Genomic DNA, 24,943 nt, shown 5'->3' on the forward strand with positions numbered 1-24,943 from the left:
ATGGATTTATAAACAACGTGCCGACTAAAGTCTCCACGAAGCACATACACACCTGTGGCTGCAGGTGAGCTAACTGCTAATTTAACAAGCTGCTAATAGCATCCAGACAGAAAGAGCAGGAATATTTTCTTCTGCAGGAGGAAAACTCAGCGGCTCAGTGATGAACCCTTTTTTTATTTTTTTATTTAAACTTTATTTTACCAGGCAAAACATTAACAACAAATTCTTATTTACAATGTTGGCCTGGCAGATGCCAGAAAGCATTTGTAGGACAAAAAGAAAAACCACAAAATAATTATTTGTTTAATTAAAAGACGCTGCACATCAAGCGGCCCTTCATCCAGTGGCTAAGGAGCTCGGAGCAGAGTAGCGATGAGGCTGCCTACTCCTCCGTGTAAGGATATAGGTCTGTCCTATGATGTGTTACTAGTCTTTCCATTACATACGTCAGAGGGTGAAGCCATGCTGGGGATCGTCTCTTCCAGCATGTCTGACATTGGGGCGGCAGTGGCTCAGGCGGTAGAGCAGGTCGTCCAATGATTGGAAGGTTGGCGGTTTGATTCCCGCTCCCGCAGTCATCTGTCGTTGTGTCCTTGGGCAAGACACTTAACCCTCCTTGCCTCCAGTGTTGGCATCGCTGGTGTATGAATGTTCGGTGATGGTCGGAGAGGCCGTAGGCGCAGACTGGCAGCCATGTTTCCGTCAGCCTGCCCCAGGGCAGCTGTGGCTACACACGTAGCTTACCATCACCAGGTATGAGTGAGGAGTGGATGAATAATGGATTCACAATGTAAAGCGCTTTGGGTGCCTTGAAAAGCGCTATATAAATCTCATCCATTATTATTATTATTATTATTATTATTATTATCATTGTCCGGAGCTGGCCAGCACATGTGGCCACTGATACAGGCATCAATAAGACTAGTGGCACACGATTCCTACGCTTTGGAAAATTTGGAACCACTCTTGAAAACCGGTTCCACTCAAGAGTGGAACCGGTTTTCAAGTCCAATCCCAAACCAACGTACAAATTATGGGTGATGCCACAAGTTTTATTATGCTGCATTAGCATATTGATTTATTGGAAAACAATTCAATGTTTCCTGATTTCACAAATTCTAAACTATTTACAGTAAACTCAATTGGATTTAGGATCCAGGGATCGATATGAGACAATGTCACAGCTGATTTAGATATTAAATCACCAAAAGCAACTAAAATATAAAATCTAATTACTTTCCTAAACTCAATCAGACACTGAAATGAAAAACAATCTGTTGTTTGAACTCTCTGATAGTTTCAGTCATGCCAAGCAGAGAAAGCTGATGCTGTCTGAACCATAGATGGTATATAAGAGATGGGCGGAGCCTCCGTGACCCGTAGGTTTCTGAAGAGCTGAATTGAAGCTCATTGGGCGGTTCCCACCGTCGCCATCTTGGCAGCGTCACATGTGTCGTCATTCCTAGAAAATCCAAAATTGGGCAAAGAGGTGGAGCTCAGAGTATCCCAATTCAGGGTCTGCACACTTCGAAGTGCGCAGACTACGTAGGCTACAGAGTGTCCTCCGTAGTCTACACACTTCGAAGTCTGCTTAACGTTCGTGAAATGGGACAGCCTACCTAGTCTACAAGAATTTCCCATAGCAACAACACAGGACGTTTAATCACTTAAACCTCTGAAATTACTCGTAGGAAACGTCAGTAGACGCTGAACACGGAGCGGCAACACCGACAGTAAAAAAAAAAAAAAAAAAAAAGAAAAAAGAAAGAAAAACATGATTTGAGGCTCTGTTGTTTTCCAGCCGGTACACACTTCATTAACCCCTTAAAAGTCACTGAATATCAAATATTACCGAATTTTAATGTCACCATTTAACAAACATGCTTTAAATGTACTTGATTTTGTAACGTTTATACTAAAGTGTAGTTAAAAAAACGTACTTTTTTTAAATAAAACTTTATTTAAACTTAATACGACTCTTGTGAGGTTGCTGATTCGCCACCGTCCTGTGTGCAATGAATTGTGGGAGAAAAGAGGCCGTGAAGGATGCATCACCAGCAGCCTTCGTTTGAGGCCAAACGAAGTGCGGATTCGAAGGGTGGATTCGGAGGGTCCTTCTAATTCTGTGAATTGGGACAGTACTTCGCGCACCGCGATGACGTATGTGGCCGACGAATCCGCACTTCGAAGTGTGCAGACCCTGAATTGGGACACACCAACATGGTGTGTCCCAATTCAGGGTCTGAAGGTGGGGGTGGATGATTGACACCCATCACACTCCGAGCTGCCAGCAGCTAATAGCTAACTGAGCTAACCCAGAGCTAATGGTAGCTAACCAGCTAACGGAGGTCGGCGGGCTAAAGCTAAGGTGCACTGTTAGCCGGCTAAAAACCGCGGTTGCGCTCCACTCTCCCTTCTTTCCGCAGATATTGGATACCTGTCAATCAAAAGGACACGCCCCTAATTATACCGAAGATTAAATAACATCCAAACGGATGAGTTAGAAAAAATTTTACAGCCGGATGTTTGCTGCTTGGTCTGAACCTAATGATGTTTCAGAAAATGGAAATTTTAAATTAATAAAAAGCTTCAGGCTTTAGAAGCTAAAAAGTCAAGTTTGAGAAATGCTGACTGACATTTTTCATTTAAAACAGTCTGTTGAACATCTGAACATGGAGAAGCAGCATTTAGCTGTGGTGCTGCAAACTAGTTGAGATTAAACTTTCAACAGACGTAGACACTTTTAAATCCAGGGTAAACACATTTCTTTTGCAGCTATGCAAAAAAATTTTACTTCATCTATATTATTGCTTGCCTTTGGTTTACATTTGATTTAGTTATTCTATATGATTCTATTATGATTTTAAAAATTTTGCACAAAATTTTAGTTCTGCCTTATTATGATTTTGGCTCTTTTTGTTCTTTTGTGTACTTTTTAATCTGTTGTGATGCTTATAATGGTTTATATAAAACATTTTGAATTGTCTTATACATGAAGTTTGCTATAAAAATATACCTGCCTTGCTATCAGCATCATAGTAATAGTTAATAAAGTATCACAGGGTTCTTTCCACAACTCATATTTGCTCACCTCCTAAAGTGAATTATTCACAAGTTCCAGAAATTCGATTTGTTTAAACGATAAGCACAAAATAAATAAATAAATAAATAAAATTGGTTGTTTCCTAGTTTCCTCCTTCTCAGTAGAACGATAAACAAACGCTACAAGAGAGAAAAGCCGATCAGCTGATCACTGACAGCCGTCATAATTCACATGAACAACCTGGGAGGAGGAGGAAGCAGCTGCTGCACAAACACAGATGACCAGAGGTCCTCTAGAGCAGACACGTTGGTGCAGGATACGTTTAAAAAAGAATGTGGTGTTAACATGTTATTTTTGAAAACCCTAAAAAAAACCACATGATTGTGCTTGGACCCTAATAAAAGAAGCCACGCCCACTTTCTGCTAAACACTGCAGGATGCAGCCATCATGCCACACAATGCACCAGCTAATTGAATGAATGTATATGTGCACAAGATGCATGATGGTAATCGCTGTGTGGGTACAGAGTGGAGAGAAATTGGTGTGTGATGTGTATGTGCACTGGGGTGTATCTGACTGCGGTCTGGCCAACAGAGGACACTAAATTGTCTCTGGGAGATTCTTAAACTTTCAAGAGTTTCCACCATCCACATTCTTTTCAGGTAAAATCGACAGAATTTGAATTTAATTGTGTTTTTTTAACCCTTTAAAGCCCGACCAAAGAAAAATAGGGGAGAAAATGAAAATTGTTTTTAATCTAAAATGTTTATTTGGCCCTTTGACAAAATGAAAAAAAAAAGACAATAATAATTTTTGTATTTTTACTGTTTATTACCATGTGATGTCAAAGCTGTTGTAGTGCAAAACACGCCCTTTCTTTACAAAGGTGATCACAAAGACTTTCTTTTTTTAAATGATTACAGATATAAGGGTGATGACGGTCTTTGTAATAATGGTTTATCATTGAGTTTGAAATTTTCTGTCTGTTACTGGTCATACTTTCAGTGTTAAGCGGAGTTCTGTGATGAAATGATTGCACCGTAGTGCAAACTGCTTCTTCCAAAATGACGTGTTTCATCACCTGCGGACAGAACTATTTATTTATATTCACCAACATGAATTTTAATCACCTTTGCAGGTAAGCAGGTGTTCATTTAGAGTGTAAACCAGAAAGGACCTTCGACATCAGCAGGATTTTAACCTCATAAAATGAAACGTAAAACTGTAGAATTACCATCTGCATCGTCTCTGTTCTGTTGTTCTAAATGTGTCGTAGCAGTAAATAAAACCGTGGTTCGGATAACGTAGATGTGTCTGCGTCTCTTTTTGTTCACGGATCCTTCCTATCCATCAGAGCTGTCCACCAACACAGCTCAGCACAAGTTCACAGCAGCTCTCTGAGCTCTCAGATGTCCTTCTATAGCTGACAGAGGCACACATACACGTTCACACACTCACAAAGAAAATCCTGGGATAAGTAAATAAAAAAATACAGTTTTATACAGCACTAGGATTTTTATCCTGCAGGGTTTTACAGAGGCTTCGGGTCAGTAACTTACAGCAAACTGCACACGGTTCAGGTCTGCAGCACATCATGAACTTTTAGTAAACTCTGCAGAGCCGCAGGCAGCAGCAGCTAACACAACACACTCGGACAGAAATGAATATTCAAGTGCAAATGAGGGACTGAACTTGGGTGATCTTGGTTTTATCATGACGGCAGTTTGCTGTTGTTCATTCTGCTGCTCGGCGTCTGTGTTTATACTCACAGGGCTTGTGCTTTTCTTCTGGTTGCTTTGCTGTGTGGGGGATTGTATAACTCCTGCAGCCAATATTTCATGAGACATAATCACAACCTCCAATCCAAGCTGGCATGCAGGCCTCCTCTAAGTGGGCTAGCTTAGAGATGAGCTCTGTAAATGCTTCAAAGGTTAAATATTAAGAGTAGGTATTAGTTTAGCAGCGTGCCACGCTGTTGACATGTCTGTTTATTTATACAGCAGCTCAGATTGTGAAGACGGTGCACGTCTCCTGATTATATATTTCATGTGGGATCTTTTCTATTCTTACACGCCTCGAGGAAGTCAGATTATTTCATCCTTTCAGCAGAATGTTCACAACTCTTAATCAAACAGAAATCCAAAATAGAAATCTGGGTTTGCTTATTTTGATCTTAAAGTAAGAAAGCAGAGAAGGTTGATGAAAAATGGAAGAGAAAAATCCTTAAAACTTTTTCAGACATTTAGGATTTTCTTTTTTGCCCTTCATCTCTGCTTTAAGGTCATTTTTTTCTGTCTGGAGCTGCAGAAACACCTGAGGCACAGGATGGAGTTTGAGTCCGGAGAGAAGTGGAGGGTATGTGAGCCGGTGATATGTGTTTGACTCTAATTGGTTTAGTTCCAGACAGGTCTAAGTGGTGTGGATGTAACACCAGGCTGTGCTACATGTGGAACAGTCAAGACTTCACCACATGGAGACTAATTTGAGGATTTTTTTAAAAGGAAAAAAAGCCAATTTTATATTTTTTATTACAGACTTTAAAGATAACAAACAAATAGTCATGCGGAGATTAATCCTCTGAGGATTAACATATTTGGACTGTGATTTCCTACATTTGTATAAATTTTCTAAGCCTCCCAAAATCTTCATGATGACTGACCAAAACAAGAATTTAGGCCCAGATTATCAGGATAGAGCAGATTTCTGCAACCTCTCCTTCTATTCTGCAGTCATTTAGCAGACGCTTTTATCCAAAGCGACTTACATTTGAGAGGAAGAACAACACAAGCATGAATTCAAACAAGATGGGACGTCATAATTAAGTGATTGTCAGACCGCTTTTGAGTCCAGTTGGACCCAGGTGCTGTCATGTAGTGCTAGTGCAGTGCATATAATTGTTTTGTTTTTTTTTTTTTTTAGTCATTTTATTTATATACAGGATCACGATTTCATCAAACAATATCAACTAGGTCATAAGTGCATGATTTCATATCAACTTGGGCATAAGTGCACACAGCTTCTTCAGTACTTCATCGTGGAAAGAACAATAGATACAAAACGCCTTAATTCATTTATCAGTCAGACTTATAAATGATGAGATGTGGTGGGGTGTGTGAGGGTGGGTGAGTGATGGAAAGGTCGGGGGGGGCATGTATGTGGATATGAGCTGAACTGGTGCACCTGAGCCCACGTTTATTTCTAAAAACATTTTTAAAATCTAAAAACATTTTTAAAATCTAAATTCAGTTCAAAAACAGAAACTAGGGATTGCAGTTCGTGTTTGTGTAGAATTGTGTGTGTGTGGGTGCACGTGTGTGTGCGTGTGTGTGGTGCACGTGTGTGTGCGTGTGCGTGTGTGTGTGTGTGTGTGTGTGTGTGAAGAAGATTTTCATTAAGTGTGTCTTAGTAAATTGCTGTTATATACTTTGGTTTTATTATGTAAAGCACTTTGTGTTGCAGGTTGCAAGAAAAGTGCTTTATAAATAAGGTTTGATTTGTTTTATCCATTTATTAACTTTTTTAATTGTTGTGGCTACTTGTTGTATATTGGTGTATATGTTGATGTGGTGTGTTGTGCAGGAACACACCACGCCTAAAGGACCTTTGCCCTTCCTTGATTTCCACCTGCAGCCATGTCAAAAGCTGCGGGGATCAGAATATAATCTAGACTCATTGTGATGGCTCAAGCCTCACCGTGGTAATATTTCAAACTTTTTTTACTTTTCTTTACAGACACAGACATGTTTTCAGGTGTAGTTAGTCTTTGTTAGCCATTTTGATTTCTCCTTTGTGTTATTTGGTTTGGCCAAACCACGTTATAAGTTCCCCTCATGTGTCATTGTGTTAGCTCAGTTTTCCACAGTTGAGTTTAAGTTGTTTGTTTCAAGTTGTGTTATATCTAGCTGACCTTTTATAGGCTGGCTGGTTTAATCGTTCTTTTGGGTTTTGTTTTCATTTTGGGATTTGTGGGTGCAAAACAAACAGTTTTTGAAATGAGTTTCTGTGTCCTCGTTGTGTAACTCTTGGTCTCTGACTCATCTAATCTTGACCAAACCTTCAAGCCTCACCTCACTAAACACACAAAACTAAACTAAAAGCCAGAATCAGTGTAAAAAAAGAAAAAAAAACTTCCTGTAGAAACAGTGTGTAGCTTCTTTAGCTGCAATAAGTTGAAGTAATGTTTTTGTCTGATTTGCAGCTCTCTGAAAGTCCCACCACAGCATTTCACTCAGCGTGAGGTCTGGACTTTGACTGGATCATGTCAACATCCTGGTTCTGGTGTAGATCTGCTGGGTTTTGGGTCACTGTCCTGCTGCATGAGACATTTCAGCCAAACTTTAGCTGTCAGACAGATGGACTCAGAATACTTTGGGATCCAGAGTTTATGGTCCACTCAGTGACTGCAAGGTGTCCAGGTCCTGTAGCTAGAGAGCAAGCCCAGATCATCATTCCTCCACCACAGTGCTGATATGCTGTGTTGGTTGTTTTTTGCCCAAACGCGGCCACTTTGGTAGTGTTTGTTCAAAGGAAATTGTTCCAGAAGTCTTGTGGTTTGATGCCGCTTTGCCAACCCAAGCTCTGCTACCATGTTCGTTTTTCTCCTGCAACCCTTCCAAACAAGCCACACTGGCTCAGTCTAATTTTACTGTCACAAACTTTAACATTTAACCTGCTAACTGAGGCCTGGAGAGTCTGAAGGACTGCTGGTTTCTCTGAGCAGAACATGGTCTGATCTTTGGGCTGAACTTGTGAATAATCTTTCTCTTTACAGAAAAGGGGACTCTAGATAGTTTGGAAATGACCTTCTAACCCTTCTCAGATTGATGGACAGCAACAGCCACTTCTCTAAGATCATTCTGATGTCTTTCTTCCTTGGCATATTGTTAAGACTCATTTGAATGCTTACTTTCATAGAGGTGCTCACACTTATGGTGATCGATTAATCAGTGCATCGATCAGCAGCACCTGGCTGCTATTGTTCCTTTTATTACCTGTGGAAGCAGTAAGAATGAATGCAGTTTTTTTTAATGTGCTGTCATTCATCTCATCTAAAAATCTGATAAGGACCAGATGGTTTTTTTATTATGCCCCAAAACATAAAGCCTTAAAAATTAGTTCATGTACATTTATTTTCAAACACTGTACCTCTTTTTTTTCATAAATCTCTGAAGAGAAAACACAACTGTGCCATAAAGGACAGCTGGTGTAACTACTTATAAAACGTGTCACTCTGTGCGACACTGCTCGCGGTGACACATCCAGCTGCACCGTCTGCTAATGAAGAGCTACGCAAACAAAACATTTACACTCCAACAAACTCAGGCAGAAGATTTCCAAATGAAAAATAAAAAAACTTTCCTCCTTACGCCTGATTAGCCAGACTGAACATAACCTTCATCTTCATCCATGACTTTAAAGACATTTTTCCTCATCTTCTGCTGTAATTTAATTTACACAGACACTGAGATCATTTGAATAAAATCCAAAAATGTGAGCTGAATTTAAACGCGATCATCACGTGGACAGTTGGATCCAGCAAAAATGCTTAAACACCCAAACAATTAGAAAACGTAGCTTTTTTGTTGTGTTCCACGTTTTTAATATTTTTTATCATTTAATAAGGAAAATCTTTGTTGTAATCTTTGAATGTTTTTAGTAAAGAAAAAACGCTTTTAATTAGCTTTTTTTTTTTTTTTTTTTTTTTTTTGCCAATGGAAGCGTTTTTCAGAAGAATTTGACATTTCAGGTTAATTTTCGAAAGGTTTCGTTCGATTCTGACACAGTTTTAGTGCAGCTGATGATATCCACGTCCACCTGAAGGCATTTCCAGAAACCCTCCACCCCTTTGGCAAGAGGAGGATGAGGTCTGAAATCACCTCCAAATCCTCTGCTTTGTTAACTTTTACCCCCGCATCAGATCAACTGCTCAGACTGAAGAAGCACACAGACCACCCCCCCAAAACACACACACAAACACACACACACACAAACACACAGACCAAAACTCTGAATATATTCAGGCCTAATTGCAGCCTCGCTTCACAGATTCCTTCTGGGTGGAAAACCTGACGACAGGAAGATGTCGGGATGTGACAATTTCGTTAATGAAACAGGATCTCGCTCTCAACACGCACACACACACATGCATCTTTAACGCATCAGCAGAGGTTTGTGAGGCCACCTGACGGCCAGAAGAAGCGCGTCAAGCTACGCGCAGGAGTGGACAAGATAAATGACTTACACTGCTGTTCTGGCCGGACCAGTGCACCATGGCCTGGTTGTGGGATGAATCCCCGGTCAGGGCGAACGTTGAACTGTTAAGTTTTGGCTCCTCCTGCCTCGTCCCGGCGGATCTGCGCTCCTCTCCGCTCCAGCGCAATTCAGAACGCGTCACTCTGCGTCTGGCAGCCGAGCCGGTGCCCTCTGCCGGGGCTTGATCCTGGACTCCAGTGCCAACCTTGTTCCTAATGGCGCGCTCTCTGTGTCGGACCGCAGAAGTCTCACTGTCGCCAGTCTCGTGCTGATCACTCATTTTGCCCAGTGAAACTTTCATTTCTTTAGAAAGCAGCTCATAACGCTCACCTTCGGTGCGCAGGTTGTCTGTACTCCGTTTCAGTTTCGAGCCCACGTATCCCGCCCGGTCTGGAGCGCATTCGGCGGATCCAGCCTCGCAGGGGAGCCGTCGACTCTTGGCGCTCTCTGCCCGGTTTCCATTCCCAAAAACTTCTCGCTTTAACCCTGTTGCGGGTTCACTTGTGTCAAATTTCAGCAGTAATTCCTGCACACGCCACTTATTTCCAGGCTGGCACGACCTGCAAGTTATCTCAGCCTCGGCGATGTAGAGACAGGACACGATGAAAAGCAGAACCCAGAGCGCACTTTGCCACTTTGGGCAGAAGCTGACCTCCCTCTCCATCGCTGGTGGTCGATGCTGTGGATGCCAGGAGTCCTTTCCCCGACTCTTGTCTCTGCCTTCTCAGTGCGGTGGGAGAGGAAGTGCTGCAAGTTGTGGCGTTGCCCAAATGCAGTGTAGTAAAAGTGCAGCTCAGCCTAAATGGTCCAAGTTGAAGTATTTGATGAAATGAAGCCCCGCACGCTCGTGGGAGGAGCTGAGGATCCAGACTGAGAGATGGAGCACAATGCTGCGACTGTCTTTCTCCATATTTGTTATTTTCCAGCATATGCTCGACCTTAATTAAAGCAGTCAGTCATACATTTAGTTCTCCTCCTTTATTTCTCCTCACAGCTACATTTTTAGATAAGCTATTTCTGGAATTTTTTCTATTCATCTCTCTTGTTGCAGATTCTTCTAATCATTCTCCTCCAGAAGAAGAAAATCTCTGTTTATTAAAAAGGATTATTTTACCTGTTAAGACTCGGATATGGACTGTATGTCTCAACAGTGGCCTCTGCCAATTGGAGCATATTAATATGCGTGCAAATAAATAAATGCAGCACCAGGTCTGGACTTATTAAGCAGCTATAAAGTATTTAACATGCATAGAACGTGAGAATTTCTCACCATGGATGATTTTGCATTAATTGTATGGGCTGGTTCAGGTGACAGGGGGAGCATCCTGTGCTGTGTCATGAATGGTTAAACTCTAAATACTTCATGTATAGTTTTGGCACAAGCATCTGCAGTGTCTCCGGCAACAAAAGAAGTGTTACTGGTGGAAGCAATAAAAGTTCATCTCAGTGATAGCGACCCTGCAGCTCTGTGTATAATCACTGGAGGTTACGGTGAATGCTGATGAACATTTAGTTGCCAAAAGGGATGTACAAATGGTCACAGACTACAACAGCTGGCTGATTTCTACTTCACAGCAGAGGATGCTGCCATGAGGGAAAGAAACAGACAGATTGCCTGGAGAGGTGATTAATTTTACCGCAAGAAAAAATATCTATAGGCTGCAACAAATGAAGATGAAAGAGGAAAGGAGTAGTGAATCATTGCCAAACAGCACTAAAAGGGACTTTTGTTTCCTGTGAACACATTGCAACCTGTGATCTGAACAAATGTGAATAAATATAAAGACACTGGCTCTCAGGTTGTACCACTAGCATTTAAATGACTCTGCATGTGGGATTTCAGCTAATGAAACATTTGGGTTTTAGGTTTTTTCTAAGGAAGGTTTAAAGTGTGTTGCTGCTCCTGTCTGTTTATATGACTGATAACAATCTCAGACAGGTTCCATCATTAGTTCCCAGGCAAGCTTAATTAAAGGGAAACTACTGAAGGCGGTTGTTCCACATTATTAAGCAAGCCCCAGTTTCCATGCACTCTGGGGGAAAAAGGGATCCTTCTGCAAATGAAAAGTGTGAAATGATGCAATGTCTCGTGAAACAATTAAAAACATTCAACATTTCAGGAAAATTTGAGTGAGATCATTGTTTGTGATTCAAGCTGCTTCACTCAGACAAAGAGAGATCAGGGAGAGTCTCTGTCAGGAAAATGTGTTGTATTAAGACATCAGCTGATAATCAGCAAGTACGTATTTGAAGCTGCTGGTGTCTCCGGAATCCCAAGAACCTCCTAATGCAGGATACTCCAGCCGTATTTTGGCTTCCCTTAACTAATGCTCACAAAGCCAAATGTCTGCAGTGGGCTTGGAAATATACGAAGACTTATTTTCACTAATGAATGCCGTGCTACAGTGGATGGTCCAGATGGATGGAAGGCTGGATGGTTGGTGGATGTCTGCATGTCCCAGTGAGGCTACCATGTCAGCAATGTGCAGTAAAGACAACACTCCATCCCATGATGCAGAAATAGCAGCAGGATCTTTGGCTGCTGTGGGTTAAAGGGGAAAAACTCAAGGTGGGACCACCATCATCCTATAACCTGAACCCTGTTAAGAACCTATGGGGCAGATCAATGGGGGGGGGGGGGGGGGGGGGGCAATTCTGGTCTCCTCAGTGAGTCCAGATAGAAACTATGAACTTCCAAGTTCAATGGATGAGAGAGAAGGACTCTACGTTATCATGGATCTGGAAAACTGTTTTGCAGCTGTTATGCAGAAAAATTTGAGACTCTGGATTTTGAGTAATTGGGAAGAAAATGCTGTTTTCATCATCGGTAGCTATGTTAAATAAAATCCAGATTATTATATAATATAATATAATTCTTGACAAAAATCCATTGTTCTGGCACTGATTATTTGGGAGAAATGAACACAAACAGCTTGTGTATGATCATTTGGAACACTGTGTATGCTGTTAATGACCCATCTGTGGTCATTCAGTATCACTCATTCAACAACATTCCTCATCCTCACTAGTTTGCAGGTAATTACAGTTAATTCACTAAATCTCAGCCTTTGTTACCATTTAGCTTCATGTGAATATTTAGAGGTCATGAACTATTTGTATATCTACAATTAGCAGAGAAAATGTAGACCAGACTTTTATTAGCCCAAATCTCCAAAATTAGTAGTGTGACAAACCATGGTTAGGAATCACGACATGGCAGTTTATCCTCATTGCTTGTTGTTTTCTGTTGGGCAATGTCAACATGATGGGAGTGCTGATCCAGAAGCAGCTTAATGTGTAACCTCTAACCATGCGGGGAGACAAACAGGCTGTCAAGCCAACTCGTCTATTTTAATTAATCATAGAAAAGATAATGCGTTAGAAAATAACTGGTCATTTACATCTCAAGCTCGCCCTTTGACTTCTAGTGGATTTACTAGGCACAGAATAAGACTCACCTCTCCTTCAAACATGGGACCCTGAAAAGCTTTGCTCTTTTTAAGCTCTGCAGTGAGGAATTTTCATACTATCAAGTCTTCAGGTCTGAAATATGCAGCACCATTAGGGGCTAGACCAGAGGTGGGTGATAGCAGCAGCTGATGCTAGCATAAGAAACTAACCCTGTCAAGCTGCTAAACAGCACTAAACGGGATGGTTCTATTTGTATGCTCAGAATACTTTGCAACCTGTTTTTCAAGCCACTGTGATTAAAAATAAAGACTGGTTCTGACATCATCCTATACTGGTAATGACCCCTCTCTGGTCACGTCTTCAGTTAGCAGAGTTCAGTCCACCATACGTGGAACTGGTATGCTGCTGTTTTGTTGTTGTTGTTGTTTGTTTTCAAATCACCACAAGTGTAACAAACCACGGTTGGAAATCATGATTGCTTGTTGTTTTCTGTCGGACAATGTTAACATGATGGGAGCTCTGACCCTGAAGTAGTTTAAAGAGAATCCTTTAACCATGCTGTCAAACCAGCACGTCAATTTCAACCAATCACAGTAGAATAATGTGTTAAAAATCACCTGCTCAGTTACACTGCAGGGTGTCCTTAAACATCACCGGAGGCACATAAGAGTTAATTTGGCTTAGAAAATAGGATGCTCGAGAGCTCTGTTATTTGCACGTTTTGCAGTAAGGAATATTCATCCCATCAAAGTATTTCAAGTCTGAAAAATCACTTCAGTGCAAAATATTTAGCAGCTAAACTGGAGGTATGTGGTGCAAACATTAGCAGTCAACACTGAGTAGAGTGCAGCTGCATAGAGTTGCAGCTTCTTCTTAGTTGGTTGCAGACTAAGAAGCTTCTTATAAAATGGGTTATATCTTTAATTTATGTTATTAATTTGAAACAATTATAAAAGAATATGTAATGAATTTAAACTCTTTCACAGTTCCAGTAGTAAGTAACACTTAGCATGCACTTTTAACTCCCTACCCTAACCGTGCATCAGTCGGAGGGAACAGTAGAAAACTTTTTTCATGGTCATCCCAGAATCCAATCAAATTACAGTTCAAGTAAAACAAATCTGTTATACGATCCAAATCACTCACAGCATTACTTAGGTAAGAGAATGAAGGAAGAGGACAAGGCTACGGACATGGTTTACAATCTTAACCAATCTGTCATGACCAAGTGCTTTAGTGGCTTTAATATAACCATTGATCCTTTATTAGCAACACATTTTCACTCCTAACTCACGACACACCAACACCAGGTTAGCATCACTTTACCTCACGAGTTTCCTCCTTACCATCACTTTCTGACAGAACTGTTGTACCAAGAACAGACCTGAATGTCTTTACATTCAGACTTAGGAGAAAACTTCAAAACTGTGAAATCATCCCCCTTTCTGGACTCAGGTGTCATTATATGTTTATGTTTGCTGTTTAAAATAGTTTTCTATTGTCCTAAACTATTACACATCATCAAAAACTGATAAATACTACATTTTAAAGACTCCAAACATGTTACATGCCCATGTTTTTACTGTTACAGGTTTAAGTTTGCATGATTTGAAATGGTTAAAAATTGTATAGTTTTCAATTTTTAACTTCAATTTAAGTTGTGCTTAGTTTGTTTGACACATAGAAATCACATATTTACACTTTGCATGGTTTCAATCAACAGAACAGAACAACAGACCAACAAACGTTATCTCTTAACTTCGTTTCTCCATCGTGACGTTTTCAGCGTGGACACAAACGCAACTGTGTCAGTGAGCTCAGACTGACTTCCAGCTGTGTGGTATCCTTCTCATTTCCCACCTCTAACTTTCTGGTTATGAGCACCAGCCTATCACCGGTCAGCTTCTGCAGCGACATCCCCTCCACCCACTTCTGGGGAAGTTTGGGTTTTCCTAGTTTGCTTTGTTTTCCTGTAAGAGGTGATTAGCAGTGGATTCTGGCAGAACTGTGAGATTGTCTGTCTTCTGTCCTTCCTAAACCAGTCCACAGCACACTTTTTTTCTTTTGCTCACCGTTGTTTATCTTTCACTTATAGTTTACCTCTGTGCAAGTGACAGAAAATACTTGGTTTGGGTTAAAAAAAGATCATGACAAATACCTTATTTGCCCACTGAAAATGTCCTAGGACACAAAGGCCGAAAAATAACATTTGTTCATCTCTTCACAGTTCTCTCTCAGCATGCTTTTCTTTATTCATACAATCTATGGATTGAGCATGTAGCAACCCATTCAATTCCCCTCCCCAATTTCATTTTGGGACCGAGCATCCCCCATCGTCTTATTCAAGACCGCACAGACAAAAAGTGCCTCCTTTCCTTGTGGTACACTGCATTAAGCAGACATATTGTACTGGATTAATGTGTTGCAATGGACAGAGCCCTCATGGTTTGCAGACGCTTATCAACCAGCCTCTGCTGTGTGCGCTTGTGTGTGCATGTGTGTGTGCATCTGTTGCGTTAACCGTCTCACACCGTATCATCTCCTCCCGTCTGGACTCGCCATCCATTCACAGCAAATCAATGTCCTGCCAATAGCAGAAATGGATTTTTGAGGATGTTGCAGAAGGCAATATGCAGGCTCTGATTTGTTTTTAGCCCTTCGGACTATGAATGCACAACAAGGTGGGAAGCTTTAAAGATAAGATGAAAGCTTCCTCTTATGACTAAAAGGAGGGCAGAGAAAATGTGGTATCTGTCTAACCATTCTTTTCTAGTGTAGCTAATGTACATCATTGTCTTAAAACCTTAAAATATGATTTAGGCAAATATGCTGTGAGGCTAACTAAAGAGAAATTAGTCATCTTGATGTTGATGTCTTTGTTTGATTAAGCTAGGCTAACTGGGCTAGCAGGAAGACATGCATTGAACAGGAGAGATGCCCAACTGCTAGTCCAGCTAGCCTAGCTAAATCAAGTTGATCAATTTTACATATATGTCAGTCAAAATGGTGAAAATAATGTGACAGTGATTCCTTGCAATAAATATATTTAAGATTTATGTAATAATATAGAAATGAAATATAATTCTAACCCAAATCATAATGTAATGAAGTTTGAAACAAACAACTCTTGAATTAAAAACAATTGTTTCCAGTGTTATCATGGTGCAGCGAAGCAGCCAATCAGGATGACTTGTCCGAGGCTGTGATTGGTTGGAATCGTATCACATTCATAGTGCTGCAGGGAGCTGAGCGAGCATGTTGACAGAACTGATCATATGGTTCACTGAGAGCATGTGCAGAGATGGGTAGTTTGACTCTTTTCAAAGATCCAGCTCTTTACATTATGTATGTTATGTTTCTCCAAAATTATTCATTAGCCATGTTGCCAAACTTAAAGGGGAAGTCACATCTTCAAAAGTTATTTAAAACCAAATAAAGATGAGCCCTTGTAGTAAAAATCCTCCTCTATACCTCTTAAATATAATATCTTTTAACTTTATTTTAAACTGGTATATGTTTGGACATAGTTTCAGGTCAATATTGAAGCTGTTCCATAATCTTTACCCCACAGACTGAAACACTCATTTTTTTCCTGGTTGTTTGTGCACCATTAAATTTGAAATCAAGCTTCCCCCCTCATTGGTAAGCTCCCTCCGAACACCAAATCATTTCTGGATGTTTCTGGATTTAAGCCTTGCTTTGGAAATGCCTGTCCATTCAGGTCCTCAAGATGAGATTCTACATGGCCAAGCAGATAAAAACATGAATACACTTGGTGGCATGTAACATCCAAGTCCTCCATGTTGAGATTAAGTCCCTTCATGTGTTGTTTGTGCTTCTAAAATGACGTACTTTGGTGTTTTCATAATGTCACTGCTACGAAAGTTTGGCCTAGGTTCTCTGAAGAAGTCTATGTCATCTCCATCAGGAAGATTGCAGGACATCCTGGTATGTGATGTGCAAGTTAAAATGAGTTCAACTCACATGTTGCTGTTAGTCTCTCTTTAGCAACTGGATTTTTGACAAGTTAAACTAGAAAAGGGTAACAGCTTTAATCTCCCCATGAGTTTTAATGTAGCCACAACATAGCAGAAGCTAGCAGAGAACTCCAACCAACTGAAGTAAAGTGATTTGCTAACCTTTGTCGAAGTGACCTCTGAAAACTTTGACTCAGCTCAAAAGGTTCAAAAGACACATTTCTCAACATCTTTTTGTAAAACATTGATGCTCTCTAAAACCCCAACTAACTTCAAGTGTTTTTTTCAGATATGTGCTCTAGTGGCTTTTGAGTATTAGCTGGGCAGGAAAATGGATGACCTGCAGCAAAAGACCCCAGAGTTGAACCTACACCAAGGCAGTTTCTAGCCATCAAGAATACAAATGCTCTGGTGTCCAATGAGCTAGACTGACCTCCACTTCATGCTACATGGAACTAATGAAGCAGATGTGACGTCGCATGAACACAAGCTATTATTTTAGCTTCATTTTAATTTTTTTACTTGCACAGTCACCTCTTTATTCCTCATTGCTACAGGCACATCCACCTCAGTATAAATGGTAGCTAACTCTCACATATGGAATCTTTTATTGCTTGGGCTGCACTTGAATGCAGCACGTCTTTGTTGACCTTTGAGACACATCATATGGGTAAGGCCACGTTGCATCTTTGTTTCATATATTTTAAGCCTTTTAGTTTAAATCTGACACTCTTCCACTTCCACAACCTTTTCCTATGTTGCTCAGCTCTGTTTCCTTCAGCCCAGTAAATGCAGCATAGAACTGGTTTTCTTTCAAAACATTTGTGTTTCTAACCAGAGAGAAGGACAGAAAAGAAGCCTTATGAAGGTAAATGCAGAACCTCTGTGTTTGTAAACAAGTAAGAGCAAGAAAAGAGGAAAGAAATTATAAAATGGAAACCAAAGAAGTGGCTGAGGTAGAGGGATGTGATGTAGGGAGGATTGAGTAAATTACTTTCTTTCATATTTGTTACCCCAGATAAATAAAGCTCCCAGTAACATACTCCCTATTTGTATTCATACTCAGCTGCGAGCGGACTCGGGGTCGGGAGCAATCAGTTTTCTGGGGGCTCATGGAGAGGGGGCGCAACATCTGAGCTGAGAATCTTTCAATTTCCAACACGTTTTGGCATCTTTGTGTCTCAGCCTGCCATTAATTGCAGAACCATCCATCTATATTTAAAAAAATACCAATTTCCCGAAATATACTGCAGCTTGAATTAAAATGACTCTTTCCAAAGAGCAGAAAAAACCAGTCAGGTTTCTATTTCCAGTTCCTGAATTACATCTCAAGCAGGTTCCCAAATTGGCTGAGCTGGTGCACGACTCTGCTCCTTATTGTAATGCTGTCTGAAAAGCAGTAATTGGATAATCCATTTTAAGTTGGCAAGGTAGTCTTAAACTTAGTGCAGCGAGGGATCACAAAAATGAAACAGGGTGATGCTGAGTGATGCCGTCATCTCGGACAGGAGCCAACACGCAACCTTCAGGGAGTCAGTCTGGCTGTGCAGTGTGTAAAAACCCTGCGAGAACCTCCGGAGGTCTAACACTCAAGAGTTCAAGTTCTCCTTCTGTTAGCAAAGCATGGCTCTTACTCATTCCCCTCACACTGGACTGACTTACTGCCCAGTTTCCAGTGGCATGTTCTGGGGCCAAGTCTCAATCCTCACTGAGCTTTTACTTTGAATTAAGTAAAAGCTCAGCTCAGCTACTTAATACAAAAGCTTCAAATTGCTGTTTTCTTGCAATATTCCTAACAGGCCAAAGAAGCAACTGTTGTGACTCATTAAAAGTATAACTGTTAGTGAATGACAGAGGAAGAAGGAGGGATTTCTGCATCTACTGTAGGAGGCATTTCACTACACAGTGACTTCATTCATACTGTTTGGGAAATGTGCATACTTTACACACAAAGGCAGTTCTCACTGGCAGCATTCAGATCCTTCTGCCTTTCTTGAAATCCCCTCCATTACAGCCATACCAGGATGAAATGACTTCTCCAGAGAGTGCTGGCGATTGAAAATATAATCAGCTGTGCTTCTGGTATTCAGAGAAGGAGCTGAATCCACCTGCTGTGTATTCACTTGGGTTTTTCCAGCCACAGATAAGCTATTAGTTTGTATTCATCTGGGTAGAGAATGGAGGCAGACGGGGTGGAGGTACAGTTTTGGGTAACATTCTGAGTTCTTCTTTCAGCATCAACCAAAAAAAAGGTGGGGGGAAAAGATTTGGATTGCCATGAAAAGAGGGAGAACACGATCTGTCTCATTCCATCCTAGGACAAAATGAGGGACTACTTTAAAGCTTTCCCACTGGGGCTGAAATATTAATATTTGCCTGCTCAGGGAACATGACCAGTATCCTTAGAGAGAGGCAACAATAATTATTAATGAATCTCATTTTCTGGCTGCAGTACTGGCTTTTCAGAGTTCCTGTGACCTTCAGAGGGGGGAAGCACAGCACAGCGTGGGCTCTATCTGGAGTCAGCGGACTAGAAGAGAACAATCTGCTACCATTCTTTTATTCTAGTTGGAACTCATCGTGCTGATTTGTTTACCTCGGTGGGTGTGCTGGAGATGACTAATTCATGAACATGTGGAAGGGTGTGTTGCTCCAGATGCAGCACTTTTCTGTACGACCAGACAGATCAGACTCTTTGTGACTTCGCGCTGCTTCAGGCAAGGGCATCTTTTCAAGCAGTCAGCACCACGTCTCAGAGAAAAACACTGTTTGAGCAAACGGGAGGTCCTTGAAGATTAAAGAAAATAACAAAACAAAGCTAAATTTTCCAATCGAAAAATGTTGCAAATGGCAAAAGAAGACACTGTTCAACACAAACATCTGGGGCAAATCAATGATCAGAGTTTGTAAAGTATAAACTAGGACCAAAATTATAATGATTTGTCAACTGTGATTGCTTTAGATCAGTGGTTCTCAAACTTTTTTCAGCTTTCTTTGCCCTTTAGAATTCATTTTCAGTCCAGAACCATTCAAACCAGTCACTTCACATTTTAGTTTAGCATCTACATTCTCCAGTGGGTCCGACCTGTAAAATATCAGCATAAAAACAAACTTGAAGTTATATTTATTTTATTTAATAAAAATCTCTATATATACAGGTGAAACCTAAAAAATAGAATGTTGCAGAAAACTTAATTTATTCCAGTAATTTAACGTAAAAAGGTAAACTAATGTGTTACATAGACTCATTAAATGGAAAGTGAGATATTTCAAGCATGTATTTCTTCTAATGTTGATCTTTATGGTTTACACCTTAAGAAAACCCGAAAATCAGCATGTCAGAAAATTAGAATATAGTGAAAAGGTTCCGTGTTGTAGCCTCTGAGCTGAACTCTAACCAGCTAATTAATCCAAACGACTCCTGAGCATTTAAATGGTCAGAGCTTCCCGAGCCACCACACACAGATCCTGGACCTGGACTTCACATGTCATATTCCTCTTTTCCAGCTGCTCCTGAACAAACACAACATCAGAAGCATCTTACCTGGACTAAAGAAAACATGACCGGGTCTGCTGAGCAGTGGTCCAAAAGGCTCTTTTCTCATGAGGCAAATTCTGCATCTCATGTGGAAATTCTGGTCCTAGAGTCTTGAGCATGACGGGAGAAGCAACAATCCAAGACTCTAAAAGTGCAGCGTGAAGTTTCGACTGTCAGTAATGATGTGGGAGCCATGTCATCTGGGGTTGGTCCACTGGGCGTTATTAGGTTCAGAGCAGGACTTGGTACCTGCTCACACTGCCAGAAGAACCAGAACCTGGTTCAATGACTAAGGGATCACTGCCCTTGATTGGCCAGCAAACTCTCCTGACCTGAACCCCAGAGAAATCTATGGAGCATTACCAAGAGAAAGATGAGACACATGAGACCAAGCAGTGCAGAAGAGCTGAAGGATTCTGGTCTTCATTCCACCCCAGCAGGACCACAGCCTGATAACGTCCATGCCGAGCCGCATGGAGGCAGGAATCCATGCAGAAGGGCTCAAACCAAGTTCATATGCTATACTCTTTAGATGGTCAACATTACTGGATTAAATTTTTTATATATATATTTTTCTTGATTTCATGTTATATTCTATTTTTCTGAGGTTTGTTATTTTTGAGTGTTCGGAAGCTGTAAGCCACAATCATCAAAGTTATAATGAATAAATGCTTGAAATGTCTCACTTTCAATATAATGACATAACATATAAGTTTCCCTCTTTCAGTTGATATATATATATATATATATATATATATATATATACAGTTATAGATAGATAGATAGATAGATAGATAGATAGATAGATAGATAGATAGATAGATAGATAGATAGATAGATAGATAGATAGATAGATAGATAGATAGATTACATCTACTACTTGGTCTTGGATACAGTTTTTAGTATGATTTCTACCAGCTGCAACACTATGAAGACCTTAAATGTAGAATTAAGTCATTTAAATGGCCAGACTTCCTCTGATGCAATAATAATTATTATTAATAATGCGGAGTTCTAAGCTCTGTAATAAACTTACTCCAGAAACTGAATAAAAGATGAAGTTCTGTAGGTTTTCATCTCGTTGGTCTTTGCATATTAGATTAAAGTATTTCACACCAACCACAGCAAAGTTTGTGTGGTGAAAAATGGCTCTTTAGGGGTCATCAGACCTCTTGTTTGGTGCACAAGGTACAGATAAGTAAATGATCCACAGATGATCCAAATTAACAGAGACATAGTGATGGTACTAAATCTGATAACTGGGAATCTCACTGAACACAGTCTGGGTTCAGTAATGGTTTAAAATCTGTTTGTCTCTTTGATATCAGCGTTACATTAAAAAGCTACACACATGAATTTCATGAGTGCAGAGTTGGAACATGAGGCACAGAACCCATTAGATTTGTTTTTGCATGGATCAGGATCACCTTCCAGGGTGTTTAACATGAGCGACCACTTTCTCTCTGACATTCCAGGTTTCCAACTGAAGCTACCACGACCTGCCGAACTTTTAGAAATTCTTCTTTTCATGGTATAAAAAATATTGTATTTTTGTAGATGGAAAAATGCAAAGCATGTTATTACAGTTTTTGTTTTTTGTCTTTTTTTTGTCTATTGGAGAGCTTCTTGCAGGTAGCAGAGCACTGATTCATTTGTTCCTCAGGTTGAAAAGGCCTTCCACACACTAACATGCACCTCCATGCAAATAGGTATATTTGTAATTGACCTCACATCTGAACGGAGCCTGCAGCCTAAGAGGATAATGATGAGAGGAGCCGTCTAATGATGTCTTTAAGTTTCAGCACCCCTCACCACTCAGTCAACTTTGACCCCAGGAATAGTTTGCTATTGTATGATTTTAGAAATTTCAATTAAGCTGTAATTTGAGGCAGAGCCTGCAGAATGATTTTCAGACAGGGGGTGGTCTTTAAGTTTAATCTGAACACTCCTAATAAGCCTCACTTCTCGCCAGCATCTGCTCCCTGATGTGAGATGTCATTGAATAATGACAGGGAGAGGAATCAGAACCCTACTGTATTTATGATTTATGAATGAAGTCCTTGGATAAAAAAAATATGCAAAACAGTTATTTACCTGCCTTGAAATGGTTTAGTTTAACTTTCTAATTATCATGCATGTTTTGCATCTGTTTAAAAGTTCTTTGCATTGTTTCTTTTAGTCTGAACAGCTAAAACAGACCTCCCTACTCCTGTTCTGCATCATGATTGTGAACTCCAACATCTGATATATTGGATATATAATATGATGTAATATATTATTATATATTAATATATTATTGGATATAATATATTTTATATTATTGGACATAATAATGGAAGAAAGCTGGACTCCATATAAGGACGCATTTGTTTTATCAAGAGGGCCGGTGCTTCTGGGGATTTCAACAGCAGCCTTGGTCTTCAGCACTCACTTGAAGAGTGGTGGAGAAACAATAAATGCATTACAATGGCGGGAGAGTCATCTTGTCCTGTGAGGTTCAATCAATTGTTTTCAATTACCAAAATGGCGCAAGGCATAACTGCCCTGAAACCACATGCAAACAAATCACAGCCGTACCGATGACAATCACCCCGCCACCTCAGATTCCTCCACCTGAGTCGAATAAATAACACGCTTGTTTCTGAGAGAGACCCGCAGTAAACTATGGCTCGAGCAGCTGTGCGAATAACACACTGAGTAATTGAGTCCACTATGCATATTTATGACTAAATAGACACCCTGTCTGGCTTGGATTTATAGGGGAGAGTTGTGGTTTTGGCGGAGGCTCTGCTCTGCAATCCATGGGTTTATAAAAGGGCTTTAGCGAGCAGAACAGTCAATCTGTCATCCCTATCAGAATGGGATATATCAGCAGAATGGCTGCATGGTCAACAGATCAGCTTTCTGCAGGGACAGGCTCCAAACAGTCCTTTGGAAGGAAGCGATAGGAAGCCAGGTAGGGGCAGTCAAATGCAGTCATAGGAATACACCAATGCATAGATTCTTGTTTTTCTTATTATTTATTTATAAAGCTTTACAAGTTTGGCTGTGGATGTATCTGTGGCTGCAGCTGCCCACTTGCTGTGCAGTGAAACAAAAGACACACAAGCAAAAGCTATACACATCTTTTAGTGACTATGTTAATCGAAGACTCTTTGTCTGAGTATTTAAAGCACAACCAGAAAGTTGAAGCTGTTATTGGCTTATTGATCAGTTAGACACCAAAGAACAGGTATTTCAGGTTGATTGACTTTATTTTTCTACTCTTTGTATTTTTACAGGGTTTGCAATCAACACCTGGAAGTGCAACTGCAACTTTATTTATAATGCACTTTAAAAACAGCAGAGTTAAAGATCGTGCACATAACATTAAAACTTTTAAGATAAATACACCACCCATTTCATCAGGTGCACTTCTCAGGCTGGTGTTTAGACCATGCTCAGTTGCTGATGGGAATAATCTCGACAGTAATCTCAGTAGTGTGGTCTTCTGCTGCTGTAGCCCATCTGCTTCAAGGTTGGACGTGTTGTGTGTAACCTTGGTTGGAACCAGTTCTTCTTTAACTTCCTGTTGTTTTTCTAGCATCTCCAACCAGTCTGTCCATTCTCCTCTGACCTCTGACCTCAATAAGACATTCTGGTCCAGACAACTGCTGCTCGCTGGATATTTTCTCTTCTTCACACCGTTCTCTGTAAACCCTAGAGATGGTTGTGTGTGAAAATCCCAGCAGATCAGTGTTTCTGAAGTACTCAGACCAACAAACACACTCAAATTCACTTAAGTCCTCTTTCTTCCTCATCCTGATGCTCCGTTGTCTTCACAATGTCTACATGACTAGATGTGTTGAGCTAGTGCCATCTGTCTTTTGTTAAAACAAGTAATAGAGCCCGATAAAGTGGCCTGTGAGGGTATACATATAAATAACTAGAATTTCTAATGTCTCTCTAAATATCTAAGATTGAAATAATGGCATCAGTTAAACAAAGCTTAGATGAACCATTGCAGTTATGTTTGTGTAATGTAGAAGTGACCAATGTCCACTTCTTACAAGACTTTATTTATCAAATACATTTTCAAACAACCAAAGGAATTTTATTAATCTGGGGGAAGTCACAGAGGCTGCGATGGTAAATAAATCTTGTTAAAAGCATTGAATCCATGCAAAGCTGTGAATTAGGATCTACTCAATACCCTAATAGAACTAAATACGGACCAGCATTGTGCTCAATTTCTCACTTTTACGAGGAGCAAAGTTGAATGAAAATCTGTATAGAATTAAGAGAGTTAGACTTACTGTAGGGACATGATTCATGGCAGCGATGAATATCAATGACTGTAGAAGCATCTAGGTTCTATAAATCTGTACAGGATGAGAGAAAGGGGAAGATTAGTTCACTGTGAAGCATGCCTGAGTTTTAGCTAAACAAACCTTATTTAAACTCACGTTACGCTGAAGCAGCAGAAGCAGGATTTACATCTTTTACTGATGTTGGCAAAGTGAAAACAAATGCATATCCTACAACCTACATTGATACGGTTCACATTGCACCAATAAATCCAATGTCTAGAAAAGAGTCTCCTATATAGAAAAGAACATTGGGGGAAAAATGCTGTTACAACTGCAGCTGGACTAATCTCAATGTTCACCTGGTGGGACATCATGATGCCATGGAGAAACACCACAGTGGTCACCAGCCTAGAAAGAGTGGAAAAAGGAGGA

General features: G+C 40.4%; 1 protein-coding gene across 4 annotated transcripts in view; it reads right to left on the bottom strand.

Moving 5' to 3' along the window:
* The window catches only part of LOC121638480 (VPS10 domain-containing receptor SorCS1), a 201,772-nt gene extending 191,500 nt beyond the window's left edge, over window positions 1-10,272 (bottom strand). For 2 of the 4 annotated variants that reach the window (XM_041983306.1, XM_041983307.1), the window contains exon 1: window positions 9,286-10,272. In XM_041983306.1, the coding sequence (XP_041839240.1) occupies window positions 9,286-9,960 (675 nt within the window). In that variant the 5' untranslated portion in view covers window positions 9,961-10,272. The remainder of the gene's footprint in view (window positions 1-9,285) is intronic. The other 2 variants (XM_041983304.1, XM_041983305.1) reach the window with 2 other exon arrangements.
* Window positions 10,273-24,943: the final 14,671 nt, after the last annotated feature.

Source organism: Melanotaenia boesemani, chromosome 4 (assembly GCF_017639745.1).
Source record: "Melanotaenia boesemani isolate fMelBoe1 chromosome 4, fMelBoe1.pri, whole genome shotgun sequence".
Classification (NCBI taxonomy): Eukaryota; Metazoa; Chordata; class Actinopteri; order Atheriniformes; family Melanotaeniidae; genus Melanotaenia; species Melanotaenia boesemani.